General features: G+C 44.0%; 3 protein-coding genes across 4 annotated transcripts in view; 1 reads left to right on the top strand and 2 right to left on the bottom strand.

The window, feature by feature from the left end:
- The window catches only part of dtymk (deoxythymidylate kinase (thymidylate kinase)), a 35831-nt gene extending 34374 nt beyond the window's left edge, over positions 1-1457 (top strand). The window contains exon 6 of the mRNA XM_058072829.2: positions 27-1457. Within this exon, the coding sequence (XP_057928812.2) occupies positions 27-137 (111 nt within the window). The 3' untranslated portion in view covers positions 138-1457. The remainder of the gene's footprint in view (positions 1-26) is intronic.
- On the bottom strand, positions 777-6772 carry atg4b (autophagy related 4B, cysteine peptidase). 2 transcript variants are annotated; one of them, XM_058072823.2, is made up of 13 exons: positions 6676-6772; positions 5219-5320; positions 5069-5140; positions 4904-5002; positions 4724-4825; positions 4582-4654; positions 3726-3805; positions 3454-3650; positions 3108-3186; positions 2891-3036; positions 2669-2725; positions 2486-2579; positions 777-1339 (listed from the first exon to the last, which is right to left on the bottom strand). In XM_058072823.2, the coding sequence occupies exons 1-13, from the start codon at positions 6683-6685 to the stop codon at positions 1266-1268; spliced, it is 1185 nt and encodes a 394-aa protein (XP_057928806.1). In that variant the 5' UTR covers positions 6686-6772; the 3' UTR covers positions 777-1265. The 2 variants fall into 2 exon arrangements, with proteins under 2 accessions (XP_057928806.1, XP_057928807.1); XM_058072824.2 differs by lacking the exon at positions 6676-6772 and adding an exon at positions 6055-6655.
- Positions 6773-7150: 378 nt separating this feature from the next.
- Positions 7151-14377, bottom strand: boka (BCL2 family apoptosis regulator BOK a). The gene is made up of 4 exons (XM_058072827.2): positions 14131-14377; positions 12425-12553; positions 7933-8096; positions 7151-7788 (listed from the first exon to the last, which is right to left on the bottom strand). Exons 1-4 carry the CDS (start codon positions 14345-14347, stop codon positions 7663-7665), a joined length of 636 nt encoding a protein of 211 aa, XP_057928810.1. The 5' UTR covers positions 14348-14377; the 3' UTR covers positions 7151-7662.
- Between the last annotated feature and the right edge of the window lie 2793 nt (positions 14378-17170).

Below are 17170 nucleotides of genomic sequence, written 5' to 3'. Positions count from 1 at the left end.
CTCCTCATCCCTAACATCTCTCACAGGTCATTGATGCTTCTCAGAGTGTGGAGGACGTACACAACAACATCACAGCGCAAAGTCTCAGCATCATCCACCTGGCTCAGGAGCAGCTTCTGGGAGAGCTGTGGAAGTGAGCATCTACAATACCGTGTGACATGGTCTGTCACACGTGTAGAAAAAGACGAGCAGAGAGGGGAAACATCATTAGGTTTGGGAGTTATCTATTTCGACCACAAAGCCCACTATAAAAACTCTTAAAATTGTTTTACGTGATCATGCACATTATGTTAAAATGTAATACTTACAATATTTTGTTATAAAACATGACACACTTCTTTCCTGGCGCATTGATTTCACTTACCCATTAGCTAATGCTACTTCAGTCAACAACACCGCACTTTGGACACCCCTGCCTTAGCCAAGTCAGACTTTTTAGGTTAAATAATTAATAATTAATAAATATGTCCCTCATTTCCAGATGTGAATGTTGAAAGGTATGGTGGGGAAAAAGTGGTAACAAAGAGAATAAATTGGAAAAAAAAACCCAAAATGATATATTGGGGGAAAATAATGTAGATAATCATTCAGGTTTGCAATGCAATTAAAGTGATACTGTACTTTATTAGAATTAAATATCTAAATAATAAAGCCACAACAGTAAAAAAAAAAAAAAGGACTGTAATTGTAAAACAATTATTTAGTGTTCCTATTTTGATTCTTTCAACCCCCGCCCATTCATGGCACCACACATGAATAAACTTGAGACGGCATGGTGAAATATCTGTCAGGGTTTATTCCTAGTTGTTCCTCTTCTCGTCTGTCTACATATTGAGTGGTGAGTAAATAAATAATCTGCAGATGGAAGTGATGGGGCAGAGATACTTTGCAATGAGTACAGGTGGTGTGGACACAGCGCAACTTGGAAGCAAGTTAAGGTATGGACTGTGGAAAGGCACCGTTATCACCTCAGAATCATCGACAGTTAATCGTGTTAAGACTCAAATGGAAACACGTACGTGAGGATGTCCATACGAGCCGACACCCCCCCCTCGCTTTGGGACGGAACGTGCGTTTTCAAAAGGGCCGCTGCCGCTGGGGAGGGAACGCTGCGTGACTGACGCATGCCGACTGCAGCCTCTGCAGTGGAACCGTCTCCAGTTGGCGCTCCTCCCCATGCGGCTTCCCCTCAGACACGGAGGCAGAGAATCTTTTTTTCCTTTTTTTTTGTCGCTGCCAACAGTACGTTATTGTTCATGTCTTCCTCACAAGGAAAGGATCTCAAACTCTTCATCCTCTGAATCAAAGAACCGCTCCAGCCTGTCCGAGTCGGAGAAGTCTGCACAAATAATGCAACATTGTGAACATTTGTCTCAGCAGCAATGATGAGATGTGCAAGGAACCTCTAAAGATGAACATTCCCTGTGTGTCTACAGGTAATGCTTTAAATAGGGATGGCCTGATATCTTTCTTTCTGATGAGTACACCTTGTTGACACGGCCTGCAGAGCGGAAGAAGTAGTGCATGAATGACCACTTCTCCAGTTAGACTGGGAGTCGTGGCCCACAAGCTGCCCATTAAGGAGCTAGGTGTGACCGTGGGCCAGTTGTTTTTTTGGGCCCTTGGTACAATAAAATTACTAGGGGTATAATGATACATCAATTTATATTCCTATGATCAAACTACATTGATCTGTGTCCAATTTTCCATGCAGGATGAGAAATAATTGAATCGATCCTAGGAAATAAAACATTGTATTTAAGCACGACAGGCTATATCCATAACTCATTTATACCCAATTCCCTTACAAAAAACAATGGGAATCGAAGAAACCTACCTCGCACTGTCCAGTATCCAGATATTTATTTCAGTGCTACTGTGTAAATTTTTTTCTTCAATATCGGCTCAAGTAAATATGGCCAGATTAGACCGATACTGATATTACTACCCCTAGTTTTAAGTAGTATTTTTATGCCATACAAGTGTAACAATATGTTAAGCAATGTAACTTTCATCTGAGGGACGACACAAGATGCTGATCCCCCTGTGATATGCATGATAGGATGCATGATTTTGATCAAATTCCAAACTGGGGACATTGATCTTTAGAGGGACTGAGTGGTTAGCGCGCAGGCCACACAGCTAGGAGACCCAAGTTCGATTCCACCCTTGGGCATCTCTGTGTGGCGTTTGCATGTTCTCGCCGTGCATGCATGGGTTTTCGCCAGGTACTGCGGCTTCCTCCCCCATTCCAAAAACATGTTCGGTTAATTGGCGACTCCAAATTGTCCATAGGTATGAATGTGAGTGTGAATGGTTGTTTGTCTATATGTGATTGGCTGGCGACCAGTCCAGGGTGTACCCGACCTCTCGCACGAAGACAGCTGGGATAGGCTCCAGCACGCCCGCGACCCTCGTGAGGATGAGCGGTAGAAAATGAATGATCTTTCGAGGTTCCGCTGCACTTAGAGTGTAAAGTGCTTACCGGGAGTCAGGTTAAGGGTGTCCACGCTGACCATGTGTGATGGCTGACTGTCCACCAGCTCAAACATCGGTAAGCCGCCTCGATTGCATGACAACTACAACACATAGACACACACATAAACACAATGGACAGACAGCTGGAATGCAATTTGGCCAACGACACAGGGGCACAGTGTTGACATACCCTCCTTATGCGCATGCACCAGTCGTCAAAGTCATCCTCTGTTCTGCAGAAAAAACCCTGCAAGAAAGAAAGAGCAGAGTTACAGCAATCTGCAGACAAGACGACCTTTTGTTGTGCACAAATATGTAGCATGAAAACAACACAGCACACCCTGCTGGAACACGCTTGCCTGACAGCCAGATCTTGACATTAAAAGTTGTCATTCAAGTTCCCGTGTCTCACCGCAGCAATGGATGGGTCCAGTTCGCAGATGTGCATGCGGCAGGGTGGGTGCTGGCAGTGGTAGGTCTCGTCGGGCACCTGGCCATCATCGCACGGCTCCACGGACGGCTGCGTTGTGTGTGGGTCCAGATAGATGAGCTCCTCCCCTGGTGAGAAAGGGGAGAAACGATTAGGAGGAAGTGGAATAGATGCAAGACAGGCGGGGCGGTGGACGTACCGACGTAACCGATGAAGTAGTGAGCGCTGTTTGGTTTCCCGCCAATGACGCCCAGCGACTGAGGCAGCATGAAGCATTGCTGTGAATAGAGACCACCACTTTCTTTCAGAATTCTGGAATGATTACAAAACTGGGACAAAAGTACTGGGATAGCCTTTTTAATCAGGAGTTAGCGAGACCACCTAGAATGTTATTCTTCATCTTAGCAGACATTTTGGATCCTTCCAACTTGTGCAAAGCGTGGTCCATAAAAGCATGCTTGGATGAGTTTGCTGCAGAAGAGGTGACCTCAGACCTCACAAATGGACAAAAACTCAATTTCCTGTGTCCCAATACTTGTTATCACCTTGAGTGTTTCGATGTAGGCCTCGTTGATGTCGCTCAGTCCCAGCCTGAGCGGGATGAGCAGGACGAGCGGCTTCCACAGCGCCGTCTCCTCCTCCGCCAGAGCGCACGCGCCTTCTAGGCAGCCGTTGAGCCCGCCGGTTGCCCCCGAATCGCCACATGCTCCCACGACGTCCAGCCAGGGCATGCACAGACGCTCTGTCACGGGCAACAGGACCGTCGTCACTTTTTGCGTCTTTTTACGCTATTTGCAAGTGACTCGTGACAACTCACTGATCTCCTCGATGACCACTGTGTTGTCCATGGCCACATGCACCACCAGTCTGCTCCAGGTATCGAACAACGCCAGTTTCCTAGAAGTAAATTGGCTTTTAACGCCAGCTCATCTTTTGTATGTTTGTCAGACATCAATATTGCAGGAGGAAATCCATTTCTATTTTTGAGTGACTGCCTTGTTGGTAATTGCAGTCATTTTGAGATGCAATTTAGACACATCATAACAAAAGCATCCTCTATACTGCTTCTACACTGCTCTAAAGTGGCATTCAAAACACTGTCACACAGTGTACGTGTTTTCATTGGCCCTTTTGAGACACCTCTTCCAAAAAGGGTGAGCATCAATAAGGGACGATAAGGCAAGACAGAAAACTAGCAGCTTCACCATACACTAACCCACTTGGTGAGCCACTAACTCACAAAGTTAATTAATTATTAACACCACCTTGCTTCTTTTTACACTTTAATGACACTCAATGTGACGGCTTCCGTCCGTTTTCAATACAAAATGCAAAATAATGATGGTGCATTAATTGCACCTAGGGAACAGCATATGGGGTGAAGTTGAACATTAATAAAACGGCGCTTGCATCAGATTTTACAGATACCCACAAACGCATCGCGATGAATCGAGATTTCCCCCATCAATTGCATCCATACCCAGTGAATGAGCCGATGCACTTGCATGTGCATCTATAAATATCGATTATTTTCCACACCCCTAGTAATTATGTAAAGGTTTTCAATATTCTCACTACAAAAATATTTAATTTAGAAATAATGATTTCAAATTGCAATGATGGGATTACTGTACATTCACATTGACAAGTGTAACTCGAGTGTCAGTACTTACTTGAGAACCTGGGCAACTGTGTTTGGTCCATACCACTGTCCTATCGGCTTCCCCTCTCCAACTCCCATTTGGGCTGCAGAATTCACAGATCAAAGTCAGATTAGAACGAGAACTCAGGAAGCAAAGACATGTGAAAACTCACCGATCTGATGGATGGAATAGTAGCTGTCCTTTTTGTCGATGAAGGCGTTGAGGATGCTGATGTACTCTTCTCTTTGTTTCTCACCCGCCGACCATCGCCAGTCTAGAGGGTGGGTAATGAGTTAAAGGGGGCTCTGTCTACTTGCTGGAGTTGAAACGCAATAAATAAAACACATTGTACCTCTGCCCAAATGTCGGCACATCAGCGCCTCGCCAAGGATCATCTGTCCGCACCGCAACATGCAGCCCCACCCGGTGTCTGACGTGGGACCTGTCCCACCTACACACACAACCTCGGTGAGGTTTTTAGTTCAACCTTCAAAAGTCCACCCTTGCTTTGACTCACCGATTGGAGGGAAGTTTTTTCTGTATGTGAACCAAAGCCGTGAGGTGACGTCTGACAGAATCTCATCTTTCTCTGTGTGAGAGCAGGAAGTAGAACGCAGAATAGTAATTTTAAATAAAAAGTACCTGCATGTACAAATGTGACTCCCACCTGTGAGGGCGCTGTACTGTTTTCCTAAGATCCACACTGGGTCTGAGGTCTCGGGGAAATCCTCAAACTCAGCAAAGCGAAGCGTGTCGTACGTCAACGTAGCTACAGAAGAAAACAGGAGACGATGAATTAAAACACAGTGGAGAGGCTTGGAGATAAAGCCAATACAAATATGATCCATTAACACAAAGTGCTGCGCTAATATCACATAGTCAATCTACGGCAGATGTACATAAAAACAACTTTGTTAAATGCACAGGTTGGCAGTGTTTCCATGCATCCATTTTCTATACCACTTATCATCATTGGGCTCGCGGGGGCATGCTGGAGCCTATCCCAGCTGACTTTGGGCGAAAGGCGGGGTACACCCCGGACTGGTCACCAGCCAATCGCAGGTGGCAGTGTTTCTTTCACATAAATGTATGTGTGCGTCACCATGCCATAAATGATTAACAAACTACTACTGTGTATGCGAATACTGTACTATGCATTTGTACTTCCTCCCCCAGTTGTTTCCCAAAGAACACTTCAGGAATGTAAAGAAAGTACCTAAACTAACTGTGAGATTGCACAACTGTGAGATCATGCCAATATAATCACGAATTGTGTCTCATAATCAGGTGGGACAGAAAAACACGTTTGGTTGCATATGTGTCCGCTTTGTAAGAGATGGAACATAAACTAACAGGCACTTAAAGAAATAGAACCCTTTGATTTAATGAGCCACCAGTCTTTTTGGGAGGAAATCTTATGTTAATTTCTCACAGTGTCAGGGGGTTTGATACCTTTTATAGTCTATGATCACTTACATTTACTTGGAAACTATCAATGCTCACCCTTTGATCTTTCCAGATGGGCGCAGTATCATTCACATGTGTTTACTTAATTCTAAGCACAGGTACATCTCCAAAGAGTCCATCCCTAGTTCTCTAACAATCAATTTGGGAGGATTTTAGCCCCCCCCAAATTGTTTTCCGTTCGATTTTACGCTGTGACTTTACAAAAGAGGCGTTGCTAAATGCCTAGTTTGCAACAGTTGTCTCCCTTCATGCAATACGGGAGCTGTCAATCACCTGACAGTGATGATGACTGAGCAAAGACGCCAATTAGCATTAACAATCGAAACATACACGACTTATTATGAGTGATGTAAACAAAATACACACAACTTCGACACAATTGGTGGCACAATGCCGGAAGAGAACCCAAACAGAGTGGTTGGTTTTAAAAAAAACAACAACCAAAAACAAAACATCAAGCTAGCGTAAATTAGCAGTTAGCTTTGGTCATCACTTTAGCAGGCTACCGCAAACGAAGCTCCCAAGGAATGTGACTGCCTGTTGGCCTTGGCAAGAGCATCAGACTGTCAGTATGAGCTTTTGTTGTTAATTATCTATTGTTGCTGTGTAGTTTTTAAAAGTCACAACAATATTTCCCCCCCATAAAATCTCGCCTACCTGCGTCCATCCCGACCGTCTAGCCACTGACTTGTTTGTTGTTCTCTGCACTCCGACACGCTCGAACCAATAGGAAAATACTGTTGGTGCGGAAGTCATAAATGGGGCGGGATAATCTCAGATTCAACCAATAGAATTTGATCAATGGTATTTACAAACCAACCAAAAACAGGTGACGTGTGCGTCCTTTCGAAAACGAGAGATGGTAGTAAAAATGCTGCGGAGCACAAGATGGCGCTATCACAGCGTGTATGCTGTCACGTCACCACGCATGCGCAACAGAGGTAAGTTACTCAGACTGCGACTTCCGGTTTCACCTGCGTCATTATGAACGTTGTTTAGTTCTTATTTGCGCACTATATATTTGTTTCCTCATAAGATTACATGACTTTAAATGTTCGTCTCCTTCGCAGTACACACAATGAAAGCCACTGAAATTGTTGCAAATGCTGCAATTGTCGTTCTTTCACCGCCATGTTGGTCCGGGCAACAGAGAACCGCAACAAATTCAGAGATTTCCCCCCCAAAATTATTAATTATTATTGGCCAACATTTACCATTTACAAATGCAGGAACTGCTGGTGTTATGTGACAGAGTAAAAGTGATACTTTAATATTAAATCTATCCATAGAGGGAAATGGCAACGATTAAATCAAACACAACTTGCATTATGTCAACACAGCACAGCAATATGAGGCAAAGTATCACAGTGACCAAAGTCACAAGCAGAGGAAAACCACATCCATTTATTCTGACCAAACAAATAAACTTGGTTGAAACCAGGTTAAAGCAGTACAATAGGCAGTTCTGCCGGAACAACAAAATATTTTTAAAAAGTACACTTTCTAACCAAAGTTGTGCCATATTACTACAATAAATAGACAATTGAGCCCACAAGGTGCAGGAAGGGGAAGTGTGTGTGTGCCATGATGAGAGCTCAGTGCAAATTAGTGTAAACACAATCCAAAGATGGCGATCAGCCTTTGTTACTTCTCCCTGAGGAGGTACAACACGATGGCCTTGATGTAGTGTCCAAAGGTGCATAGCGACAACACCAGCCAGTGAGAGCGGAAGCTGGCATCGGTGCTCACCACACATTTAGTCAGGTCCGCCTGCCACAAGACAAGTGAGGATTGACAGCATGTGATTACCTCTCGAATGCTGGTTAAACCAAAGCATATGTAATCATATGTATTGATTCTTATTTTGAATACATACTGCACAAGTCAGTGGTGATGGTGTCCCTGCCCACTTACCCATCCGCCTCGTCGCTTCAGCCATGTGGACAGACTCTTACGGACAAACTCGCCCATGCAGTCCACGATGGTGTGGACCATGGCAGGGTGGCCGTGGCGAACGCAATCTACCGCCAGTGCTCCCGCCACAGCGTACAGGGACACCACCTTACCCCACGTCACACCTGAGCAGGAAGAAAATATACAGCAAAGAAAGAAAAATACAATAATTACAGCTAAAGGAATTTATTTTTGGAATAATATTCCAACCATCTAGCATGGGGTCCTGTAGTTGTATTTGATCATTCTAAAAATAAACTTTAACAAGACAGTAAAACAGTAAAATTCAGCAGTAATTTCACAAAAATAAAAACAAAATATTACTTAATACAATTTAAGAAAAACTTAATACAATGGGGAAAAGGCATAATTTTATGAGTTTAACATAATATTAGGTAGCATGAAGTTGAAATATTCAAGAAAAATTTCCCACAGTTGTCATAATATGAGAAACAAACAAAACATTTTGGAAAGTTAGGTTGCAGAAAAATATTGTTTTGAAATAGCTGATAAATAAATTAAAAAACAGCAGAAATAGAAAGGAAAGTTGAAATATTGAGAGGAAAAAAAGTCATAATTTTACAAGAATAAACTTGTAATATTAGGAGTAAAAATTTTTGTAAAATAAGCTATTTCAAACATCAATACTGTCTCATAAATATACATAAATAAGTCTTGTTTTGCGTGGGTTATGGTGCAGTAGTTCATGTTAGGGATTACTGTGCCTGTTGTGAGATCAACAGAACATCTTTGAATGCATCTTCTGAATGCCTTGTATTTTAATTTTACAATTGTTATGCTTGAAAATGCTTTATCTAGGAAAAAAAAGTCAAATATGCTTTAATATTCAAAATCTTTTACTAATGTACCAGGCTCATCCAGGAAATGGCATGATTTACTCATTCAAATTCAAAACTACAATGACTGATGCACGGAAAAACCTCAAAACACAGAAATAATCCAAAACAAAAAACACCAACATCATAAAACAACAGGAAAATGTTGCTAATCCAAATTAAAAATGGTCTCATCCTGTCATTATGCATGAACCAGGAAGTAGAGTGCTGAATAAAAAACACAAAGATTGCAATCCATGCTTATCTTGATTGTTGCTAACAGTCTGTGCTGCCCTGGCTGACGTTCCTGTTGTGAGAGTTGCCTTCCCTTCCATTTGGAGGAGCGTTTTTTAGGGCGGAAAATGACTGCAATGTCAGCAGTTTTCTTTGTAGGATGGATGAGCGTGTTAGAAAACCACACACGGCTCTGTCCCACCCAGGATAAAGAATAAAGAATCCCCCTGCCCCCAAATCGGAGGCCGCAGGCCAGCAGCTTGGTTTTACAGGAACCTCTTGAGACTATATTTGTACTGTTTGGATGTCCTGACGCTGGCCTCCATCCATCTCCTCTTACATTCCATAAACACACTTCACTTTAGCAGCACTGTGCTGCTTTTTCAATGTACATTTCATCAAAACAAATCATTTGAGAGGGACAACAATGTACGTTAAAGCTAGCGCAGGGCCTGTCTGCATTATTGCTTTACCGCTCTGTGTCTCAAGATGGGCTTGTGAGTAGTGACGCTAATGAATCACGATGAAAACACGTTTAATGTTTTCGTTTGTTTCCTATTCAAAACTGCACTTAAAACGTTCCATTCCATTCCACTTAGCCGGGTTGCATAATCCCTTCAGGTCCTGGGTCTGCATCGTATGCCCGGATCACCTCACCAGGGAGGCATCCAGGAGGCATCTGGACGAGATGCCTGAGCCACCTCAACTGGCTCCAGCGGCTCTGCTCTGAGCCCCTTGCGGATGACTGAGCTCCTGTCTCTTTGGATGAGTCCGCAATCTCGTTCTTTCGGTCACGACCCAAAGCTCATGACCATAGGTGAGGGTGGAAACATACTAGATCCACCGGTAAATTGAGAACTCCGCTCAGCTCTCTTTTCACCATGATGGTCCAGTACAGCGACCGCATTACTGCACTCTTGAACTCCTCCAGGAGCAGGACATCCTTCCCAACCCGGAGGGAGCACTCCATTCTTTTCCAACTGAGAACCATGGCCTCAGATTTGGAGGTTGTGAGTTTCATCCCAAAAGCGTCACACTCAGATGCAAACTTCAGCCCAAAGAGACCATCAGGAACATATTGTCCGCAAATGGAAGATAAGTAAAAAAGGACATCCTACGACCCCCGAGCTGGACTCCCCCAACGCCTTGGCTGCGTCTAGAAATTCTGTCCATGAAAATTCTGAACACAATCGGTGACAAGGGGAAGCCTTGGCGGAGGCCAACATTCAGGCTCGACGAACTGCTGACAATGCAAACCAAACTCCGGTTGTACAAGGACTGAATGGCACGTAGTAGTGCGCCACCGTTGCCATACTCCTGGAGTACCCCCAACAGGACACTGCGAGGGACACGTTCAAATGCCTTTTCCAAGTCCACAAAGCACATGTAAACCAGATGGGCAAATTCCCATGTACCCTTGTTGTGAGGGTGTAGAGCTGGTCCAGTATTGCGCGACTGGGACGAAAACATCGTGCCTCCTCTAGCCGAGGTTCGACCGATAGTCGTACTTTTCTCTCCAACACCCTGAAATAGACTTTCCCAGGGAGACTGAGGAGTGTGATCCCCCTATAGTTGGAACACATACTCCGGTCACCCTTCTTGAAAGGCAGTAACCACCACCCCGGTCTGCCAATACAGAGGTACTGTTCCTGACTTGTTGAAGAGCCAAGTCAGTCCCTCAACATGCAGAGCATTCAGTAATTCAGGCCAAAACTCGTCCACTCTCTGAGCTTTTTTTCTTGACCACTCCAAATACCTCAGCGACTGGGATGCAACTGTCCGCGTATGTGTCCTCTGACTCTGCTTCCTCTACGGAAGATATGTCATTGGGACTGAGAAGGGCCTCAACGTGTCCCTTCCGCTGTATATCCTCAGTCGGGGTCAGCAGGCCCCCGTCTCCACTGTAAACAGTGTGGACCGGGCACTGCTTCCCCCTTCGGAGACGTCGGACAGTTCACCAGAACCTCTTCCAGGCCGACTGAAAGTCCATGCTCAATGGCCTCACCGAACTCCTCCCATAACCAAGCTTTTGCCTCGACCAACATTGAAGCCACATGCCGCTTGGCCTGACGGTACCTGTCAGCTACTTCAGGAGTCCCACAAGCCATCTATGGCAGCCCTGACCTCTGGTGTCCACCATCGGATATGGGGCTTGTCGCCACGACTGGCACTGACCACCTTACAGCCACAGCTCTGATCGGATGGCTCAGCACGGAATACGGCCCATTCGGACTTGATAACCTCGTCCTGCACCAAGATACAGGTGAAGCTCTGCCAGAGGTGAGAGTTGAAGACAAACGGGAGACTCCGCCAACCGTTCCCAACACACCCTCACTACACGTTTGGGACTCCCAGGTCTGTCCCGAATCCTTGACAGCTCATACCATCTCGTCACCTGAACGTCCAGAACATATGGGGGAAACTACCACTTTGACTATGATCAACTACAAAGTTGATTCCGCGACTGGGACTATGGTCAACTACAAAGTTGACTACGATGAACTACAAAGTTGATCATAGACCTGTGGACTAGGGTGTCCTGGTGCCAAGTGCACTTATGGACATCCATATGTTCGAACATGGTGTTAGTTACGGACAAACAGGTTCGCACAGAAGTCCAATAACATCACACCCCCCCGGTTCAGATCGGGGAGGCCGTTCCGCCCAAACACCCACATGGGCATTGAAGTCCCCCAGTAGAACGATGAGTCCCCAAATTTTCATGTTGACATAATGTATTAACACATTGTACCTAAAATCACAGTTACAATTTACTAGCTAGGTACACAACAAAGCATGAGTCCCATTCCTAAAAATACATGTTTTTCATTTTCCTGCTTTACACACACCACAAAATGTGGTGTACTTGTGCAGTTCACAATCAGGCTTAAATACATTTTCAATGTTAGTTATTATGCTAGCTGCATCAAATATTTCGCTGAATAAATAAGATTTTATACACCTCTCAATGAAGCCTTAAGTTGTGCTATGGAAATATTGATTATAAAGTGAATCTTATGCCCAAAATACTGTCACAAAGCGTCGCATTAAGCACTGTGAGCTTCCATTACTGTATGCAATGTCCCCAAACAAATCATTTTTGCATGAGTTGAGCACCCTCATTAACGTTCCCTATGGAAAGAGATCTCAGGGTGGGGTCCAAACTGTCTGCAACAATCAACCCAATGCCAAATACGGAGCGAGCAGCACGCTTCACTTCCTTGACTTGAAGCTCGGTGGTGCAGCAGCAGGATTTATTTGATCACTGACTGATAACAAGTCACGTTTATTGTGGGACTGGGAACTTCCTCTTATCGTCAGATAAACTTCCTTATAACTTATCAGTGGTAAACGCCCATGTGAAAGCCCGGACATTTCACTACCTGTGGAGAAGATGTCCGCCGCCACCGCCAGGAAGGCATCCGACACTACGCTCTCCGACGCCACGGATATGTTGAGCTGTCGCGCTACGTTGCGGTAGACATTGGGGCGAAGATACTCCAGCTCGTCACCTGGACAAAAGACAATTATTATCATTTTTCAAATGCAAATGTTGAACCAAATATGATATATATGTCCCTTAGCATATTGTGAAAATGAAATAATTTCATATTGATTCATTCATTCATTCATTCATTCATTTTCTACCGCTTTTCCTCACGAGGATCGCGGGGGTGCTGGAGCCTATCCCAGCTGTCTTTGGGCGAGAGGCGGGGTACACCCCAGACTGATCGCCAGCCAGCCACATCATATTCTCTGCGTTAAATTGTAAATAATACATTTTTTGATGGCAACTTAAATAGAAATGTGTTTTGATGGCGCTATCTGCGGGGGTGTGGGGAGTTAGTGCTGCAGCTACAGATCCAGCAGAGGGCACTGTCATGCAAGTCAATTCATCCAACACTTTCCAGCAGCTAAGTCTAATGCTAAATACTGTATTCACATCTAAAAAAATGAAGGTAAAACGTGATTAATAATAGTGAGAAGCATATTCTGTGGTTTAGAGTATATCAGGCAATATCACTAAAGCAATTGTATGTTTTATTTCCTTACTGAACCCAAAAATAACCAAACCATGACCTTAAAACCGAGGTGCCGTGATTATGACGTACGATTAAGCCAGGATTATGCTTCTGCGTAGTCACTACTCTGACCCCTCCGATGCTATCTTGATCCTTTTATAGCTCTTCATTTGGATCGAGCATGTGATGGGCAGCCAAAACACTAAGGGTGGTGTTTTCCCAAGAGTCAACTCAGTGAGTGTGACGTTGTACTCAAAGACAACGTCACACGCCTGGTTCCTGTTCCTGGAGGTGCGGGACGGTTTGGAGGGGGAAGAGCAATCCGTCATAGTGTATTCTGATGCCAGTGTTGGCAAACGTATGATAATTCCCCTATTTCGATCTCTCTGTATGATCAATAATTCCAGAAATGTGACTGCATAAACACCAGGTGAAGGCGCTGTTGTTTCATTCATTTTCTACCGCTTTTCCTCACGAGGGTCGCGGGGGGTGCCGGAGCCTATCCCAGCTGTCTTCGGGCAAGAGGCAGGGTACACCCTGGACTGGTGGCCAGCCAATCACAGGGCACATATAGACAAACAACCATTCACACTCACATTCATACCTATGGACAATTTGGAGTGGCCAATTAACCTAGCATGTTTTTGGAATGTGGGAGGAAACCGGAGTACCCGGAGAAAACCCACGCATGCACGGGGAGAACATGCAAACTCCACACAGAGATGGCCGAGGGTGGAATTGAACCCTGGTCTACTTGCTGTGTCTGCGCGCTAACCACTCAACCGCCGTGCCGCCACTGTTGTTACAGTGGTTGCTCATTCCACCAGTACTGCTAGTTTGTCTTAAGGTAAAAACTACATTATAAAATACACTATATACAGTATATGATAATATTTCACTGCAGCTGATGGTCCTGAACAACCTCAAAACGATGTCAAGATACAATGATTTGTCATTTCGCATCTGGCAACACAGACTCCATCCCTACTATGCTTCTGAAGTCTCCTCATTGAAGAAGTCCAGACTTAAGTGTAAACTCACGCATTTCCGATCAGTTTGGATCTTACCCAACCACAAGAGTACCGCTGAGACCTCCCCCTGAGTCCCCCAAGAAGCAGCCAGCCCGGTCTGCTCAGGCTTGGACCATCCTATCCCGGCCCGGCTCAACCTGGACTGGATGTAGTCCCGGCACAGAGCCTTGGCCTGGGACACTAGCTCCTTGTCGGTGGGCGAGCGGTCGAACACCTCAGCGGCGAACACGGAGGAGCGGCGGAGCATCTCCATGTCCCCCACCTCATGGGTCGCTCAGCTCGCCGCCTCACCGCAGCGTGCGCACGCCTCTCTCCTGCTTGCTGGAAAGGTGGTGACCCTGGATTAGGACAAAGTGGATTAAACGAGGTCAGACATAAAGATGAGATCAACACTTTGAATACATAAACTTTATCAGCACTAACGGTGACTACATGGACTTACCCGATGATGATTGACGATATACTGTATGTTCATAAATGAACAAATAATCAATGAGACGTCCACAAAAAGCAGAGGAGACAATGATGACAAAAGAAAAGAAAAAGTAGTCCCAAGTTCAACTTTCCTTGTAAGGACACTTTCATGGCGATAAGCGCACAAGCCCCGCCCCTTCACACACCAGCCACGACCCACACGTTCATACATTTCATATTATAAAGACGTCAAACAATGAAATTACAGGCTATGTCTTCTACTGTACTCTACACACGAAACACGCTATTTAATTAAAATGAGATGTAACGTGGCTGTAATGATTGACGTCACTATGCGACGTAACGTCAATCATAGCAGTGGCAGCCCTGATTGGTCGTGACGTCACTGAATGTGTGTGTATGTGAAGCTAGCAATGAAAGCTAGCTCCTTAGAATATGTAAATAAACAAGTCTTTGATAAATTATAATTAAACTCAAAAGTAGTTTATAAGGAGATGGTAATTTTGTAATGCAGATGATTGTTTTCAAATGACAGCATCCAGCAAAGTTGGTCAGTTTATTAAAATCATACCAGAGTAAAAGTATACTTACTTGGCTAACGTTTTACTCAAGTATAAGTAAGAAGCACAAAATTTTAGTCTTGTAGTCATATTAAGTCGCGAGTTACTATGTAAACGGCAAGTCTCTTTTGTCTCAAAGTGCAAAATGAAATGTTACATTATCAAAGCAATGTTGATTTATATGAACATTATCAAGTCGGTTGAAATGCAGTGTGGTGCTGTACATTGCCCACGGGCTGCTTGTTGCACACACACCTTTCAGACATTCTTGTGAGGACATTTAGAGGCGGGGTCAGACCAACTTGTTGCATAATAAACAAGTCATAAAAGCAAACCTTTTATGAGGTCTGAACTGAATGAACGTTTGCTGATGGGGGAATAAATCTCTGTTCTCGTATTATTATGTTTACTCAAACAATTAGCAGCTCCACCATGCCCAGGGGCGAAAAAAAAATGGTTGGACCTGCTCTACGGATGACCCCGCCCTCGCTTCGTAAGTGTCGGGACATGCCGTGGAATGTTCATGCCTGCTGGTGTCCCAGCACTAATGCATGAAAGGCTGTAAAATCATGTTTGGATTCATTGCAGCCATCAGATGATCTAATCAATATTTCTGATTTTCTATATCAGGGGTGTCCAAACTTAATCCAACAAGGGCCATATAGTGAAACATAAAAGGATGGAACTTTGCCACCTTGATATTTTGCAAAGCAACACATGTAGCTATGCTAAGTTATATTATTTCAAGAAAACTTCATATATTAGTACTATTTCTAGTACTATATTAGTACTATCCTATAATTAGTACAAACGTCCGTCTATGCTTTCTCCCCCATATTTGCTGTTTAATTTTCCTTTCTTTTTAATTAATATTTGTATATTTTCTTTTCATAACTCCAATAATTATAGGTACTTATAGGTTATCACATGGTTTGTCTGGTATCAGGCCAGGTGTCATGCCCCCTTCGGTCTCGGGCTGATACTGGCACGCGGGGGCATGCTACTGGGCCTGATACCAGACAAACCATGTGATGATCTTATTATCACATACTATTTAATCATGAGCTTATTATCACGTACTATTTAATCAAAAGACCATTTTGTTTCCAGAAAATTTTCAGTTTATTACATCTAAACAGTGTAAACACAATAATTGCAAAAATATTTCAACAATAATATTTTATCAACAGTCTTATCTTATCAATGTCTGACAATTAAAGTTCTATTAATCAAGTTTGGGTTTTTTGGTGACTGGAGAAGCACTAAGAATATTTATAGTTACAGTGACAAAACAAACGCTGTGTGTTCATGCTCGTGCATTGTTCTCTGATTGGTTGTTTCACAGGCACGATACCAGAACAGCGTGCTCTGAGTGGACAGCTACGGGGGCTGATACTGGACTAATCAGTATCACTGCCATGGGCTTTGACACAGTATCATTTCGGCCTTTTCCCGTATCATTCATGGGCGGTTTCTAGGGCAGTGTTTTTCAACCTTTTTTGAGCCACGGCACGTTTTTTACATTGGAAAAATCTTGTGGCACACCACTAACCAAAAATGTTCCAAAATGTCACCATGACCTCACACGTGCATCAATAAGTCTATGGGAGGAACAAGGTAGGTGTTGCCACACGGACCAATATTACATTGCTCTGCCAGTCTTTACACCACAGACACTCCACAGTAGCCACGTTTTTACATCACCACTTTTTCTCTTTCCCAATGACCTTTCGGGAAACAATGGTACCAATAGAAAGGAATATTCCAATCTCGTGTCTACATGCGCCGTGAAAATCAAACAGAATAGTCAAGAGGGCATGCCCAGTAAAACGTAAACATCAACATCACGTGATACCGACTTCCCCAAGTTTTTCTTTCCCTTGTTGGAATAACTCCGTATTGCCAGTTTTTCGTCTGTCCAGTCTTGAAATTTAGTTTGAATCAAAAACAAACTTTGCTTAGTCCAGTGCCGATTGCTGGCCTCCATTTTTAAAAGTGAAGAACGTCTGGATCTGCGTGTTACGTCATATCTGAGCATGCGCTGAAAGAACGCACCTGGGATAATCTTGCTAATATTTTAT

Source organism: Doryrhamphus excisus, linkage group LG4 (genome assembly GCF_037039965.1).
Source record: "Doryrhamphus excisus strain RoL-2023G ecotype Guam linkage group LG4, RoL_Dexc_Guam_v1.1, whole genome shotgun sequence".
In the NCBI taxonomy this organism is placed as follows: Eukaryota; Metazoa; Chordata; class Actinopteri; order Syngnathiformes; family Syngnathidae; genus Doryrhamphus; species Doryrhamphus excisus.
This window is presented reverse-complemented; position numbering and strand designations above follow the sequence as displayed.

Coding starts and splice junctions, on each gene's coding strand:
- atg4b (XM_058072823.2), bottom strand. Junction 5,141..5,218: donor ACAGTACAGCGCCCTCACAG/GTGGGAGTCACA, acceptor GCTCTCACACAG/AGAAAGATGAGATTCTGTCA. Junction 3,806..4,581: donor ACAGTTGCCCAGGTTCTCAA/GTAAGTACTGAC, acceptor ATTTACTTCTAG/GAAACTGGCGTTGTTCGATA.
- boka (XM_058072827.2), bottom strand. CDS start 14,347: ATGGAGATGCTCCGCCGCTCCTCCGTGTTCGCCGCTGAGGTGTTCGAC. Junction 12,554..14,130: donor AGCGGTACTCTTGTGGTTGG/GTAAGATCCAAA, acceptor TCTTTTGTCCAG/GTGACGAGCTGGAGTATCTT. Junction 7,789..7,932: donor TGAAGCGACGAGGCGGATGG/GTAAGTGGGCAG, acceptor GTCTTGTGGCAG/GCGGACCTGACTAAATGTGT.